Source organism: Hypomesus transpacificus, chromosome 10 (genome assembly GCF_021917145.1).
Source record: "Hypomesus transpacificus isolate Combined female chromosome 10, fHypTra1, whole genome shotgun sequence".
NCBI classification, from domain to species: Eukaryota; Metazoa; Chordata; class Actinopteri; order Osmeriformes; family Osmeridae; genus Hypomesus; species Hypomesus transpacificus.
In genome coordinates, this window is record NC_061069.1 from 6,111,380 (window position 1) to 6,125,317 (window position 13,938).

Here is a 13,938-nt window from a genome sequence, read left to right on the forward strand (position 1 = left end):
CTATCAAATCTGTCACTCGTGTATCAGAACAGAAGTGGTATTTTGACATAATCGGTATGTTCATGTTTGGGTGTGAATGCTTGAGAGTAAGTGCGGTCACAAGTTGGCTGTGTTTTTGACCTTTTAGGGCAGGGCCTGCAGGTTATATATTTGATCTGTGGGTTGGTTACCTTAGATACAGTGCCGCACAGCAGCAGGATCCTTCTCTGGCTTTAGTGTAAGTTCTCCCCCCTGGTTCATTGTTCTATGATATTTGATTTAGTGAGACGCTTTCTTATCAACAGTGACATACAAATAGTGCATGTCAAAAGTACAGCAACTGTGTTCTTTCTCTTCTTTATTTTGCTGTTAATTATTCTCTTTCATGTGTTGCACAGAGGCACCTTCACCTTCTTTCTAACACCTAAATGTGTCTTTCCTGACAGTCTTAACTCTAACCATCTTTCTCCAGGAGTGGCAAAATATTGTAGACCGTTGCTAAGTTCCACCTCCACTTCCGAGCAGTCTTGAGACTACAGGTAACCTCTTCTGAACTTTTTCTATGAAAGGGAGGATTATGCGCACTCCTAGTGTTCATAATCATTTGTGTTATAATCGTGTGCATGTAAAACACGAGACAAACAACTGAAAGGAGAAAAAGACAACGGTCATTTGACATCCCCATGTTCCGTCAGTGCAACTATGGGTGACGCGATGATGGCCGTGTTCGGGGCAGCAGCCCCTTACCTGCGGAAGTCTGACATGGAGCGCTTGGAGGCCCAGACTCAACTGTTTGACATGAAGAAGGAATGCTTTGTGCCTGACCCCGTGGAGGAGTTTGTCAAGGCTTCCATCACCAGCCGGGAAGGAGAGAAGGTCACTGTGGATACCCAGAATGGGAAGGTTAGTGTTTCAGAGCAGTCGTCTGTACGATCCAAACAATTTGATTCGGTTGTGTTTGTGTATGTCATCGACAGTTGCAAATGTAACACTGTCATCTCTCCCACCCAGACGTTGACTGTTAAGGAACCTCAGATCCTGCAACGTAATCCTCCCAAATTTGACAAGATTGAAGACATGGCCATGCTGACCTTCCTCCATGAGCCTGCTGTGCTGTTCAACCTCAAAGAGCGTTATGCAGCATGGATGATCTACGTGAGAGGAAACATCGTTTCACAACTATCCTTGCTGTGTTTAGCATCCCTTTGCTGTGGTTGACACATGGCATAGCATTAGCACTTTTTATTTCTATAATGGGGAGTAAAACATGATATATTTGTTGGCAGACCTACTCTGGGTTGTTCTGTGTGACTGTCAACCCCTACAAATGGCTGCCAGTCTACAACCAGGAGGTGGTGGAAGCCTACAGAGGAAAGAAGAGGAGTGAAGCTCCTCCTCACATCTTCTCCATCTCTGACAACGCCTATCAGTACATGCTGAAAGGTAAACTTGATTTAAACGTTTTAATTCAAGGAAGGTGTGAAGCGCTGTCGAGTTCTATTATGATTATTGTGTCCTACATCAATTACAGACAGAGAGAACCAGTCTATTTTGATCACGTAAGTACTAACTCTTTCCATGTGGCTATCAACGATATCACATGCATACTCTGATAGTGGGGTTATTCTGCTGTTAGATTTGAACGTTTGAAGAATGTCAGGCTGAGTTCACTTAAGACCGCTGGCTGTATTGTGTGTTTCCAGTGGAGAATCTGGTGCAGGAAAGACTGTGAACACAAAGAGAGTCATCCAGTACTTTGCAAGCATTGCAGCGTCTGGTGGGAAGAAAGATCAAGCAGCTCAAAACAAGGTCTTTAGCCACTTCCTGCTTTCACACACAGTGGAGGTGCTGTGTTTGTGCATCCTCCAGACACACCCATTCAACATATTTAAGGGATGTTTAAGCAGAGTCTCTGACATGTATCAATGACAGGGGACCCTCGAGGATCAAATCATTCAGGCCAACCCAGCTCTCGAGGCTTTTGGTAACGCCAAGACCATCAGGAATGACAACTCCTCGAGATTTGTATGTTTCGGATAGATATTGAATTTGATTGTTGATAAATAAATACAAACCTTATCCAGATGAATTTTTATAAACCTTTTATTTTACAGGGTAAATTCATCCGAATTCATTTTGACACCCGAGGAAAGTTAGCTTCAGCTGACATTGAGACATGTAAGGACAACATTACCGTCAAAATCTCACACGTTTCAAAACAATGCATTTCTGTTTATTCATTCTGCCAGATGAATTTTGAATTTTGTCTGAATTTTGTCTGTGTCATTCTCTTCAGACTTGCTCGAGAAGTCTCGTGTCACCTTTCAGCTCAAGGCTGAGAGAGACTACCACGTCTTCTACCAGATTTTGTCTAACAAGAAGCCTGAGCTCCTGGGTCAGTATGAGTGACAGCCCCACCGCTTGCTGCTTACCATGTCTGTAGTGAAAGGATGTAATAAGCCTGTTAATCTGTTAACACATGTCTGTCTCAACCTGTCTACCCTCCAGAGATGCTGCTGGTGACAGCTAACCCCTATGACTACGCCTTCATCTCTCAGGGAGAGACCACTGTGGCCTCTATTGACGATTCTGACGAACTAATAGCAACAGATGTGAGCCGTTTATTCAATTAAATATATAGCATTTTATTTTACAGTGATAAGAAACAAATGATTATTAAAAAAAATAAACTTGTTTTCCGATTTTGTGACTTTGGGATGATGAAGATGAAGCTAAAATATAAGATATTTATCATGGATTTCTTGACTGATTGTTCAAATTTCCAGAGTGCCTTTGATGTGCTGGGCTTTACTCAAGAGGAGAAAAACTCAGTGTACAAACTGACGGGAGCCATCATGCACCTTGGCAACATGAAATACAAGCAGAAACAACGTGAGGAACAGGCAGAGGCTGATGGCACTGAGGGTAAGTGCTCATTTAGAGCGTACTGGCAGTAGTGTTGGTCTATTTCTAATACTATTTCATGCAGTTAAAACATTTGATCCCCTTCTCCAGATGCTGACAAAGTTGCATATCTGATGGGCCTCAACTCTGCTGACCTCATTAAGGGTCTCTGTCATCCAAGGGTCAAAGTAGGGAATGAGTGGGTCACCAAGGGACAGAGTGTCGCACAGGTGAGTTATTCTAGAAACAAACATTATTTCTCTGGACAGATTCAGATGTAGTGATATGATCCTTTGTGCTTGGTGTCACAGGTGTACTCTGCCATCGGTGCCCTGTCTAAAGCTATCTATGAGAGGATGTTCCTTTGGATGGTGGTGAGAATCAACCAATCACTGGAGACCAAGCAACCCCGCCAGTACTTTATTGGAGTACTGGACATAGCTGGATTTGAGATATTCGATGTGAGTGTCTTGACAATTAATATATTCTGGAACTGCAAAATGTATAGACAACTGTATGTGAGTTGCTGTAACGTCTATTCCCCACAGTTCAACACCTTTGAACAGCTCTGCATCAACTTCACCAATGAGAAACTGCAACAGTTTTTCAACCACCACATGTTTGTGCTGGAGCAGGAAGAGTACAAGAAAGAGGGAATTGAGTGGACATTCATTGACTTTGGTATGGACTTGCAGGCTTGCATTGACCTTATTGAGAAGGTTAGTAATATAATATTTCAGAACTCAGGTGACATATGCTCGGAATCTAAATATTCATCTATAATGACACTTCAAACAAATCCAATAAATCCTTTTTTTTTTAGCCCATGGGTATCATGTCCATCCTTGAAGAGGAGTGCATGTTCCCCAAGGCCAGTGATACTTCCTTCAAAGCCAAACTTTATGACAACCACTTGGGCAAATCCAACAACTTCCAGAAGCCCAGGATTATCAAGGGTAAACCAGAGGCTCATTTTGCCCTGGTTCACTATGCTGGCACTGTTGATTACAACATCGGAAACTGGTTGGTGAAGAACAAGGATCCTCTGAATGAGACTGTTGTTGGACTTTACCAGAAGTCATCACTGAAGTTATTACCTGTCCTATTTGCCAATTATGCTGGATCAGATGCAGGTACAATGAACGTTCTGTAGCAACAATTGTACTGGTCTGAACAAATCTGGACATATGCTAGGGCATGCATTGTGTATTGTTGTGTGTTGTGTTTTTGTCTCTCTTCTGTTTGCCGTACTCCCCCCATTCTGTGGCTTCTCACACTTTTGAAATGACCTATACCACAAACACTTCATGCAAATGAATTAGTATTGATATATTAATACACAATAGTTCATATCATTTTAATGTAAAGTTAAGCCCACTGTTATCCAGTAGCAATTTCAAGGGAGTCAATTTTCCTTGTTGTATTTCCTGTTCAGTTCCCGTAGAGACTGGTGGAAAGAAGGAGAAGAAGAAAAAAGGTTCTTCTTTCCAAACTGTGTCAGCTCTCCACAGGGTGGGTCAGCGTTTTTTTTAAACATCTCAAACAGTGAATATTTTCACCATGGTAAACACATTATTTCATTACTACCACAGGAGAACCTCAACAAGCTGATGACCAACTTGAGGTCGACTCACCCTCACTTTGTGCGCTGCATCATCCCCAATGAGACCAAGACTCCTGGGGCCATGGAGAATCCTCTGGTGATGCACCAGCTGCGCTGTAACGGTGTCCTAGAAGGCATAAGGATCTGCAGAAAGGGCTTCCCCAACAGGATCCTCTATGGAGACTTCAAACAGAGGTTTAGATTGCCTTTTGCAATTGCTCTTTTGAAACAAGGAGTTTAAGATTAGGACTAACAGATGTTTCATGTATGATAGATACCGTATCCTGAATCCTGCTGCTATCCCTGAGGGTCAGTTCATTGACAGCAAAAAAGGAGCAGAGAAACTTCTGGGCTCTCTGGATATAGACCACAGTCAATACAAGTTTGGACACACTAAAGTAAAACAAATTAATTTCAAAATAATAATATAAAAAATTAGGCGTCTTAAACAGGGATCTTTTTAAGTATTTTAATTTACATATGCTCTCTTGGAAATCTCTTCAAGGTGTTCTTTAAGGCTGGACTTCTGGGGACTCTGGAGGAGATGCGAGACGACCGTTTGTCACTCATCATCACTGGAGTCCAGTCAAGAGCTCGAGGTCTACTTGCAAGAATTGAATTCCAAAAGATTGTCGAGCGCAGGTCAGACAAATGATGAAAAAACCCATTGACTTACCTAAGGGTGCTATGTTTTATGTCTATATAATTGAATAAACATTTTCACAGGGATGCATTGCTTGTCATCCAATGGAATGTGCGAGCCTTTATGGGGGTCAAAAATTGGCCCTGGATGAAGCTCTTCTTCAAGATCAAGCCTCTGCTGAAATCAGCTGAGTCAGAAAAGGAGATGGCCAACATGAAGGACGAGTTCCTGAAGCTGAAAGAGGCCTATGCAAAGTCAGAGACCCGCAGGAAGGAACTTGAGGAAAAAATGGTCTCTCTTCTCCAAGAGAAGAATGACCTACAGCTGCAAGTCCAGGCGGTAAGCTTGAACAGGCTTCATTTTTTTATTTTTCGGATTTTTTTACTGAGTTTAGTATTAAATATTTACAAATTGTTTGGCAGGAGCAAGACAACCTCGGTGATGCTGAGGAGAGATGTGAGGGACTGATTAAGAACAAGATACAGATGGAGGCCAAAGCCAAAGAGCTGACAGAGAGACTTGAGGATGAGGAGGAGATGAATGCAGAACTCACTGCCAAGAAGAGGAAGCTGGAGGATGAATGTTCTGAGCTGAAGAAGGACATTGATGATCTGGAGCTTACCCTGGCCAAAGTGGAGAAGGAGAAGCATGCCACTGAGAACAAGGTCAGATCAATCTTTAATTTGTCGAGTGGTTTTGAAAACAAAAACATGTCACCATCTTCTGGTTGCTCAAGATCTTTGTTTACAGGTGAAAAATATGACTGAGGAAATGGCTGCTCTGGAAGAAATCATCGCCAAGCTGACTAAGGAGAAGAAAGCTTTGCAGGAAGCTCATCAGCAAACACTGGACGACCTGCAGAGTGAAGAAGACAAAGTCAACACTCTGACCAAGGCCAAGACTAAGCTGGAGCAACAAGTTGATGATGTAAGACCTGAAGAAGAGAATAGCAAGTCATCAAAATGTATGCAGACATTGTTAACTATTATATTTTGTTCATTCCCCAATGCAGCTTGAGGGGTCGCTAGAACAAGAGAAGAAGGTTCGTATGGACCTTGAGAGATCCAAGAGGAAGCTGGAGGGTGATTTGAAGTTAAGCCAGGAAAGCGTAATGGACTTGGAGAATGATAAACAGCAATTAGAGGAACGCCTTAAGAAGTATGACTTGTTTCGCATTTAAACACATTCGGCAACACTATTTGCATCTTGATTTACGCGTGAACATTTTAACGACTGAAACGAAATCCTTTTCAGGAAGGACTTTGAGGTCAGCCAGCTGAATAGTAAGATTGAGGATGGACAGTCCATGATAATACAGCTGCAAAAGAAGATCAAGGAGCTGCAGGTAAAAGGTCTTCATCCATGTTAATGTCAGTATGCGTGTCAGTAGAAGTGTGTGTTTGTTTTACTGCAACGAAACGTCCTACGGTGCTATAGGCTCGTGTGGAGGAATTAGAAGAGGAGCTTGAGGCAGAAAGAGCTGCCCGGGCCAAAGTGGAGAAGCAGAGGGCAGACCTGGCCAGAGAGCTCGAGGAGATCAGTGAGAGGCTGGAGGAGGCTGGTGGATCAACGACGGCTCAGATTGAGATGAACAAGAAGAGGGAGGCCGAGTTCCAGAAACTCCGCAGAGACCTCGAAGAGGCCACTCTGCAGCATGAGTCCACTGCTGCCACACTGAGGAAGAAACAAGCTGACAGCATGGCTGACCTGGGAGAACAGGTCGATAACCTGCAGAGAGTGAAACAGAAACTAGAGAAGGAGAAGAGTGAGCTCAGGCTGGAGCTGGATGATGTGGTCTCCAGCATGGAGCAGCTTGTGAAGTCGAAGGTAAATACATCATGGCTAAATGTACAGCAGTGCTTGAGATCTACAACCTTTATGCTTGTGAGAACGGTGGCTAAAGGTTTTTCATGCTTTTTATTTTGAAGACCAACTTAGAGAAACTTAGCAGAACCATGGAGGATCAAGCTAATGAATATAGACACAAGTGCGATGAATTCCAAAGATCCCTTAATGACTACACAACTCAGAGAGCTAAACTTCTAGCAGAGAATGGTATGTAGATACAAAGTCATATTTACATATAGATCTACGCATCTTCACATTAAATTGGTAGGTGACACAGTTTACAAATGTTTCAGGTGAGCTAAACAGACAAGTGGAAGAAAAGGAATCTCTCATTTCACAGCTCACGAGAGGAAAAACGTCTTACAGTCAACAACTTGAAGATCTAAAAAGACAACTTGAAGAGGAAGTGAAGGTACAACAACTCCTGATGAATGTAGCATATTCTGTAGAGCATGTGTTTAACGTAATGCCCATGACAACTATTGCTCTCTTTCAACTCCTACTAGGCAAAGAATTCCCTGGCTCACGCAATACAATCTGCCCGCCATGACTCTGACCTGCTGAGGGAGCAGTATGAGGAGGAACAGGAGGCCAAGGCAGAGCTACAACGTGGCATGTCCAAGGCTAACTCTGAGGTGGCTCAGTGGAGGACCAAGTATGAAACTGATGCCATCCAGAGGACAGACGAGCTGGAGGAAGCCAAGTAAAGATAAACATTCATTTCAATTTTGTGGAAAAGTCTGAAGTGCCATACCAACTATTCCTTTTTTGTGCATTTCTTAGTCACAATTGGTGTCCCTTTTTATTGAAATCAGGAAGAAGCTGGCTCAGCGTCTACAAGATGCTGAGGAGGCTGTAGAGGCAGTGAATGCCAAATGTTCCTCCCTGGAAAAGACCAAACACAGACTCCAGAATGAGATTGAAGATCTCATGGTGGATGTGGAAAGGTCTAATGCTGCTGCTAATGCCTTGGACAAGAAGCAAAGAAACTTTGATAAAGTAAATCATGTTTTCTGATATTGATCCTAACATGATACATTTAAATAGAAACATGGCTTGATCTTTCATGCATAATGTGTTGGACCTACTGACTCTAGGTGCTGTCAGAGTGGAAGCAGAAGTATGAGGAGTCTCAGTGTGAGTTGGAGAGCTCCCAAAAGGAGGCTAGGTCTCTGAGCACTGAGCTCTTCAAGCTGAAGAACTCTTATGAGGAAGCTCTCGATCATCTGGAAACCATGAAAAGGGAGAACAAGAATCTTCAAGGTAAGTGTTAGTTCAGGTATGTAAAAATGTAGATATAAGGAGATCAGGAAGGGAGCAAATAATATACTGCATGACAAATACTTCCCTTTATAACGATCTAAATCATTTAATTAATAATCTATCAAAAGGACATATATTCTGTTGACTTTGACTTTGGGTGGTACCAATTGAGTGCAACTTTTAAATATTTTTGTCAGAGGAGATTACTGATTTGACTGAACAGCTTGGCGAGGGAGCAAAGACCATTCATGAGTTGGAGAAGATCCGTAAACAGTTGGAGCAGGAGAAGGCAGATATTCAATCTGCTCTAGAGGAAGCAGAGGTAAGTTTGAACTATTTCTCACAGCCAGGAGCTGTTCCAACTATTCTTGATTGGTTGTTTAACAGCTTTTGATATTTCAACTTTCATTGCATATTTAAATTCCAGGGCTCCCTAGAGCATGAGGAAGGAAAGATTTTAAGGGCCCAGCTTGAGTTTAACCAAGTGAAGGCTGACATTGAGCGCAAGCTGGCTGAAAAGGATGAGGAGATGGAGCAGACCAAGAGAAACCTGCAGAGGACCATTGATATCCTGCAGAGTGCTGTGGAAGCAGAGACCAGAAGCAGGAATGAGGCCATGAGACTGAAGAAGAAGATGGAGGGAGACCTCAATGAGATGGAGATCCAGCTCAGCCAGTCCAACAGACAGGCAGCTGAGGCCCAGAAGCAGCTCAAGACTGTTCAAGCTCATGTAAAGGTAAAGGATCACAAGAGTCAACATCTTTGGCTGAACTGAGAAGACTTCTTAACAGCAATACATCTCTTGGATTTTCTGATCTTCCAGGATGCTCAGCTGCAGCTTGATGACACTCTTCGAGCCAATGACGATCTCAAAGAGAACACTGCTATTGTGGAGAGACGCAACAATCTAATGCAGGCTGAATTGGAGGAGTTGAGATCCTTGGTAGAGCAGACTGAGAGAGGTCGTAAGCTTGCTGAGCAAGAGCTGCTGGATGTCTCTGAAAGGGTCCAGCTGCTGCACTCACAAGTAAGGTGGATAATGCAATTAAGGAATTTCTTTAATTTCATGTTCACATTTTTCAGATGGTTCAAATCTACATCTAACCATGTGTATGAATAGAACACCAGCCTGCTGAACCAGAAGAAGAAGCTGGAGAGCGATACATCCCAGCTTCAGACCGAGGTGGAGGAAGCGGTGCAGGAGTGCAGAAATGCTGAAGAGAAGGCCAAGAAGGCAATCACGGACGCGGCCATGATGGCCGAGGAGCTGAAGAAGGAGCAGGACACCAGCTCTCACCTTGAGCGCATGAAGAAGAACATGGAGCAGACCATCAAGGACCTGCAGCACCGTCTGGACGAGGCCGAACAGATCGCAATGAAGGGAGGGAAGAAGCAGATGCAGAAGCTGGAGGCCAGGGTGAGTTACTGTCATCATCAAAACTGTTGAATCGACATTTCTGGGGATGGGCCTTTTATTGCTGTAACTCTTGGTTGTATTGGCCAGGTGAGGGAGCTAGAGATGGAGGTTGAAGCGGAGCAAAAAAGGGGCAGTGAGTCTGTGAAGGGCATCCGGAAATACGAGCGCCGTATCAAGGAGCTAACCTATCAGGTAAATGCACATATACAGTGTGATATATTGGTATAAAGTCCCAAGAAAGTGTGTAAAATGTATGCAATTACTTCACAGACTGAGGAAGACCGTAAGAACATGGCCCGCCTGCAGGACCTTGTGGACAAACTGCAACTGAAAGTCAAAGCCTACAAGAGAGCTGCAGAGGAGGCTGTAAGTGTTAACATCCAGTGGACCTACAAAGTATTTCGTTTCGTTTTCTCCCTGGTTTGGTAGTAATGGTTGTTGGGGTCATTGGCTTGCCTGTGACAGGAGGAGCAGGCTAACAATCATCTGGGCAAGTTCCGGAAGATCCAGCACGAGCTGGAAGAAGCCGAGGAGAGAGCTGACATTGCTGAGTCTCAGGTCAACAAGCTGCGTGCCAAGAGCAGGGATGCTGGTTCCAAGGTTAGCAACAACTGCACACAGCACAGGGGTGAATCCCTGGCATCTGCCTATTGTTCATGCTGCCCTCTGTCAGCTGCCTCGAATGTTTCACTAATAATTGTGTCCTTTATACTGCGTAGTTATCTCTCTACAAGCAGCTTACTATTCCTATCTTTATTTTACTCTATGCTGTGATACATTTGCTGCATGACTAATATGTGTTTTTTTCTGTGACACCTAATCAGTTAACAATTCAAACATACTAATTGTAATATACTCAGCTTGCAAGCTGGCACTTACTATCTTCTCTCTTTTCCTTCCAATATCCCTGGTCATCACAGAAAGGGTTTGATGAGGAGTGAAGTTTTGGACCCTTCTGAAAATCCTATTCTGCTGTGTGCTGTAGATTCCCCTCTTCCATCACTGTTCACATCCTGTTCACATCCTATAATTGTGTGAAATAAAATGTCATCCACCAGTCTGAATATTCGGTCTCCAGCCTTGTTTCCCAGCAATTTAATAAATGTAGGTCTTTACTTTAGGTAAAAAAAAGTGGCCAGAGTTTAATATCTTATATACAACTAAAAACAATTTTAAAATGAAACCATAAAACATTTAATGACAGCTACTGTTGCCATTATGATGGCAAAATTGCACTCTGCAGTAATACAGTGGTAGTTTAGTAAAACAGTGAAATAGTTTAGGGAGAAATCGATTCAATACAAAACTAATGATTGTTATAAAGACTAATAAACAATACAAGGATATTTTGAAAATAAGTAATAAAAAATAATAATACCATGAGTATCACTGCAAGAAACACATAAAAAAACAAATGCTGCGTCAAATTGTACTTCATACTTCTAGTATGGGGTTGGTGTTAGACAGTTGTAACAGTTACACCCATACAGAAACAGAACCACACAGATTCATTTGCACACTGTAGTCTCAGCTACATGTCTATATTCATGACTATCAGAGTGTTGACGGGTAGTGATAGGGTTATCTGAGGAATCCTGAGGGTCAAGCATGCCCTCTGACGGTGGCACAGAGATATAAACTGAGCATGCAGGAATAGGGAACATGAGGGGCTTGGCGGTGGACAGAGAAGCCCATGGAAGCCATGAACTAGGGTGGGCGGGCTTAAGTGTTTGTAATGTGAGGTGATGATTGCCAAAATAGAAAGAGACAAAACAAATCTTTTGTTCTCAAAATAGAGCGTTCAGGAAAGCGAAAGAGTTGGGGTGTCAAGGTCACACAATACAACAGCATACATAGCCAGGCCACACATAATCACAAGCAGCTGGCTGTCATAAATCCCTCTGCCACTCAACCACGTGCACAAACATACTCCTCTGAAGTCTGTGTAGATTTAATACTTTTATTACATTTTTTTCATAGATCATCAGTGTCATTGATCATCCAAATAGAGTTAAGGATATAATTACACACACACACACACACACGCGCACACACACACACACACACACACACACACACACACACACAAAAAGAATGTGTAACTCATACCTTGAAGTAGACACTGTATGTAAGAAAAATTTAATGCACACACAACAAAACAAACTCAGTACCAGTTTGTTTATACAGGTGTTTGCCCAAAATTGTATGTTTCAAACATGTAGTAAGTACTGTGACCAGGATAGATCGTGCAATCCACTTGATCATCTAATAAATAATTTACTAAAATACACTCTCTCATAGTCTTAGTGAGGAGGATCATTTGTAAAAGCCAATCAATTGCTTTGCCAGAATTCATTTTGTCTTAATTTCTCTTTGTGACTGTGAATATTAAATTACATAATAATCAAAAAGAAAGTTCAAAAACTGTAGTAAATGAAAACAGTTGTTTCAGTGAGGAAGACATCAATTCTTACCTTAAGGTTAGGATTAGGGTTAGGGGGGGAGAGACAATCAGGGTTCCAATAAAAGACCCATCCTGCCATGGTCTGAATCCTGTTACTGCTCTTCTTACATTACATAGGTATCCATCAACAACGACTTCACGGATCAGTTAAAGGATTAGCAGTATTATCCCAGATGAAAACATGTATTGGGTTTGATAAGTGAAACTTTGATCAGTTCCAAGCTTTGTTAAAGTTCAACTTTGGCACCCTTCAAAATGGTTGCAAATTGACAATATTTTTAAGAAAGAATTAAAGAAAATATAATCTATAAAAAAGAGCAAAATAAGAAACATACCATTTAAAATGTGTAGCAATATATAGACAAATCTTATGTACTACAATATTTACAAGAAATGTACTAAGGAATATAATAATGAAGTAGTCCAGAACAAGGATAGGACAACAAACACCAGCTGCAATGTGTGGTGGATATCCCAATGTACCTGTGATCATCAGCGATGTCACTGTGATCATCAGCGATACCCCATTTGACACTAACCAATATCTGACTTCGATTTACGTGTCTTCTTGTGTTTCCTATGACAAGTGCAGGTTTGACATTCGGCAGCATGCTATATTAGTGTTATCTTCCCTGGGTCTTTAGCAGTGGCATGGCATTTCTCACTTCATTTTGTCACCCTGACGCCAGCTGTCATGTATAGGGTTGGGGCAGCTATCAGAATGGAAATGATCTCCACACTTGTCATCAGCACTTGACTCTTCTGTTATCTATTGACCTTTTAGGGCTGTAAATATTAGCCCAAGACAACTTCTCATACTGATTTATGTATTCAAATGTAGTGGTTAAATGCATTTGTTAGATGTTTCAATGCGTTGCAAATGGTTTAGATGGAACTTTTTAAGTTTCCTCCCTTTAAAAGTCATATTTCTTTGGTCTTTTGACACCTTATCAGATATTGACAGGACATATTCTGAGGACGGGCCTGATAGAATACTAGCCACTTGATGCTCCACAGCTCAGTGTTGACGCCACTGTATTGCTGGTATTCCCCATTCTGATGGGTCAGGGAATATACCTGTCACCCTTTCTTTATTAAAGAGAAAAGAAACCTCTGTGGGCTACGTTGGGTAGATCCTAAACACTAGGAAAGCCCTCTGTCCCTCGCAGCCTGTCCTATTCCATCAATGTGAGGCCGTCTGTAGGAATGTCACAGGGTTTTCTTTGTCCTCAAAGACACAATGCCATGTCAACTAGACGGCATCTAAGGGGGCAGCTTTCAATGGCTGCTGGGTGATAATAGAGAAGGGTTCTGTGGTAACCTTGGCCACACATTGGTTCCACCCAATGGCCTTCCATTGTGTATCATCATTATTATCTTTCTGCGAATCTAAAGCACGTCACTTGTGGCAGACCTATGTCTTTTTTTCTTGACATTTGTCGCCTGGTTAATCTCACTGTCTAAATGTTCTTTATTTAGACTGTCCATTTGGGTATTTGAGAATGTCATTTATGCGACTGTGAAGTCCTGGCTATGATGACCAAACACAATATGTTACCAATGTCACACATTAACTCCTCTTAAGCCTACTGGGTGATTGAGAATGGCATGGTATCCTTCTCCTAAATACATCTAGTATATCTTTTTTAAACATCAGTTTAAACAGATATATTTTTGGCATGGTAAAACCTGCCAAAATCTTGTTTGAAATCTAATTTTTATCGCTTAATATTACCTTGTACTTATTGGGTTTGTTAATATTACATTGGCAACCTTTTCTTTTATTGGACCAGGGATAACAATACCTGTAAAACTAT

General features: G+C 42.1%; 1 protein-coding gene across 1 annotated transcript; it reads left to right on the top strand.

The window, feature by feature from the left end:
* Nucleotides 1-128: 128 nt before the first annotated feature.
* On the top strand, nt 129-10,721 carry LOC124472171 (myosin-7-like). Its single transcript, XM_047026863.1, has 39 exons — nt 129-217; nt 452-518; nt 675-882; nt 991-1,134; nt 1,266-1,422; nt 1,511-1,538; nt 1,683-1,788; nt 1,912-2,004; nt 2,094-2,157; nt 2,276-2,374; nt 2,488-2,591; nt 2,766-2,904; nt 2,995-3,113; nt 3,195-3,344; nt 3,432-3,602; nt 3,707-4,016; nt 4,319-4,395; nt 4,476-4,681; nt 4,761-4,884; nt 4,992-5,128; nt 5,213-5,468; nt 5,552-5,794; nt 5,880-6,056; nt 6,142-6,287; nt 6,384-6,474; nt 6,567-6,956; nt 7,058-7,184; nt 7,271-7,389; nt 7,484-7,680; nt 7,793-7,976; nt 8,075-8,240; nt 8,438-8,562; nt 8,668-8,976; nt 9,064-9,267; nt 9,361-9,657; nt 9,745-9,849; nt 9,928-10,023; nt 10,123-10,257; nt 10,578-10,721. The coding sequence occupies exons 3-39, from the start codon at nt 682-684 to the stop codon at nt 10,596-10,598; spliced, it is 5,817 nt and encodes a 1,938-aa protein (XP_046882819.1). The 5' UTR covers nt 129-217; nt 452-518; nt 675-681; the 3' UTR covers nt 10,599-10,721.
* Nucleotides 10,722-13,938: the final 3,217 nt, after the last annotated feature.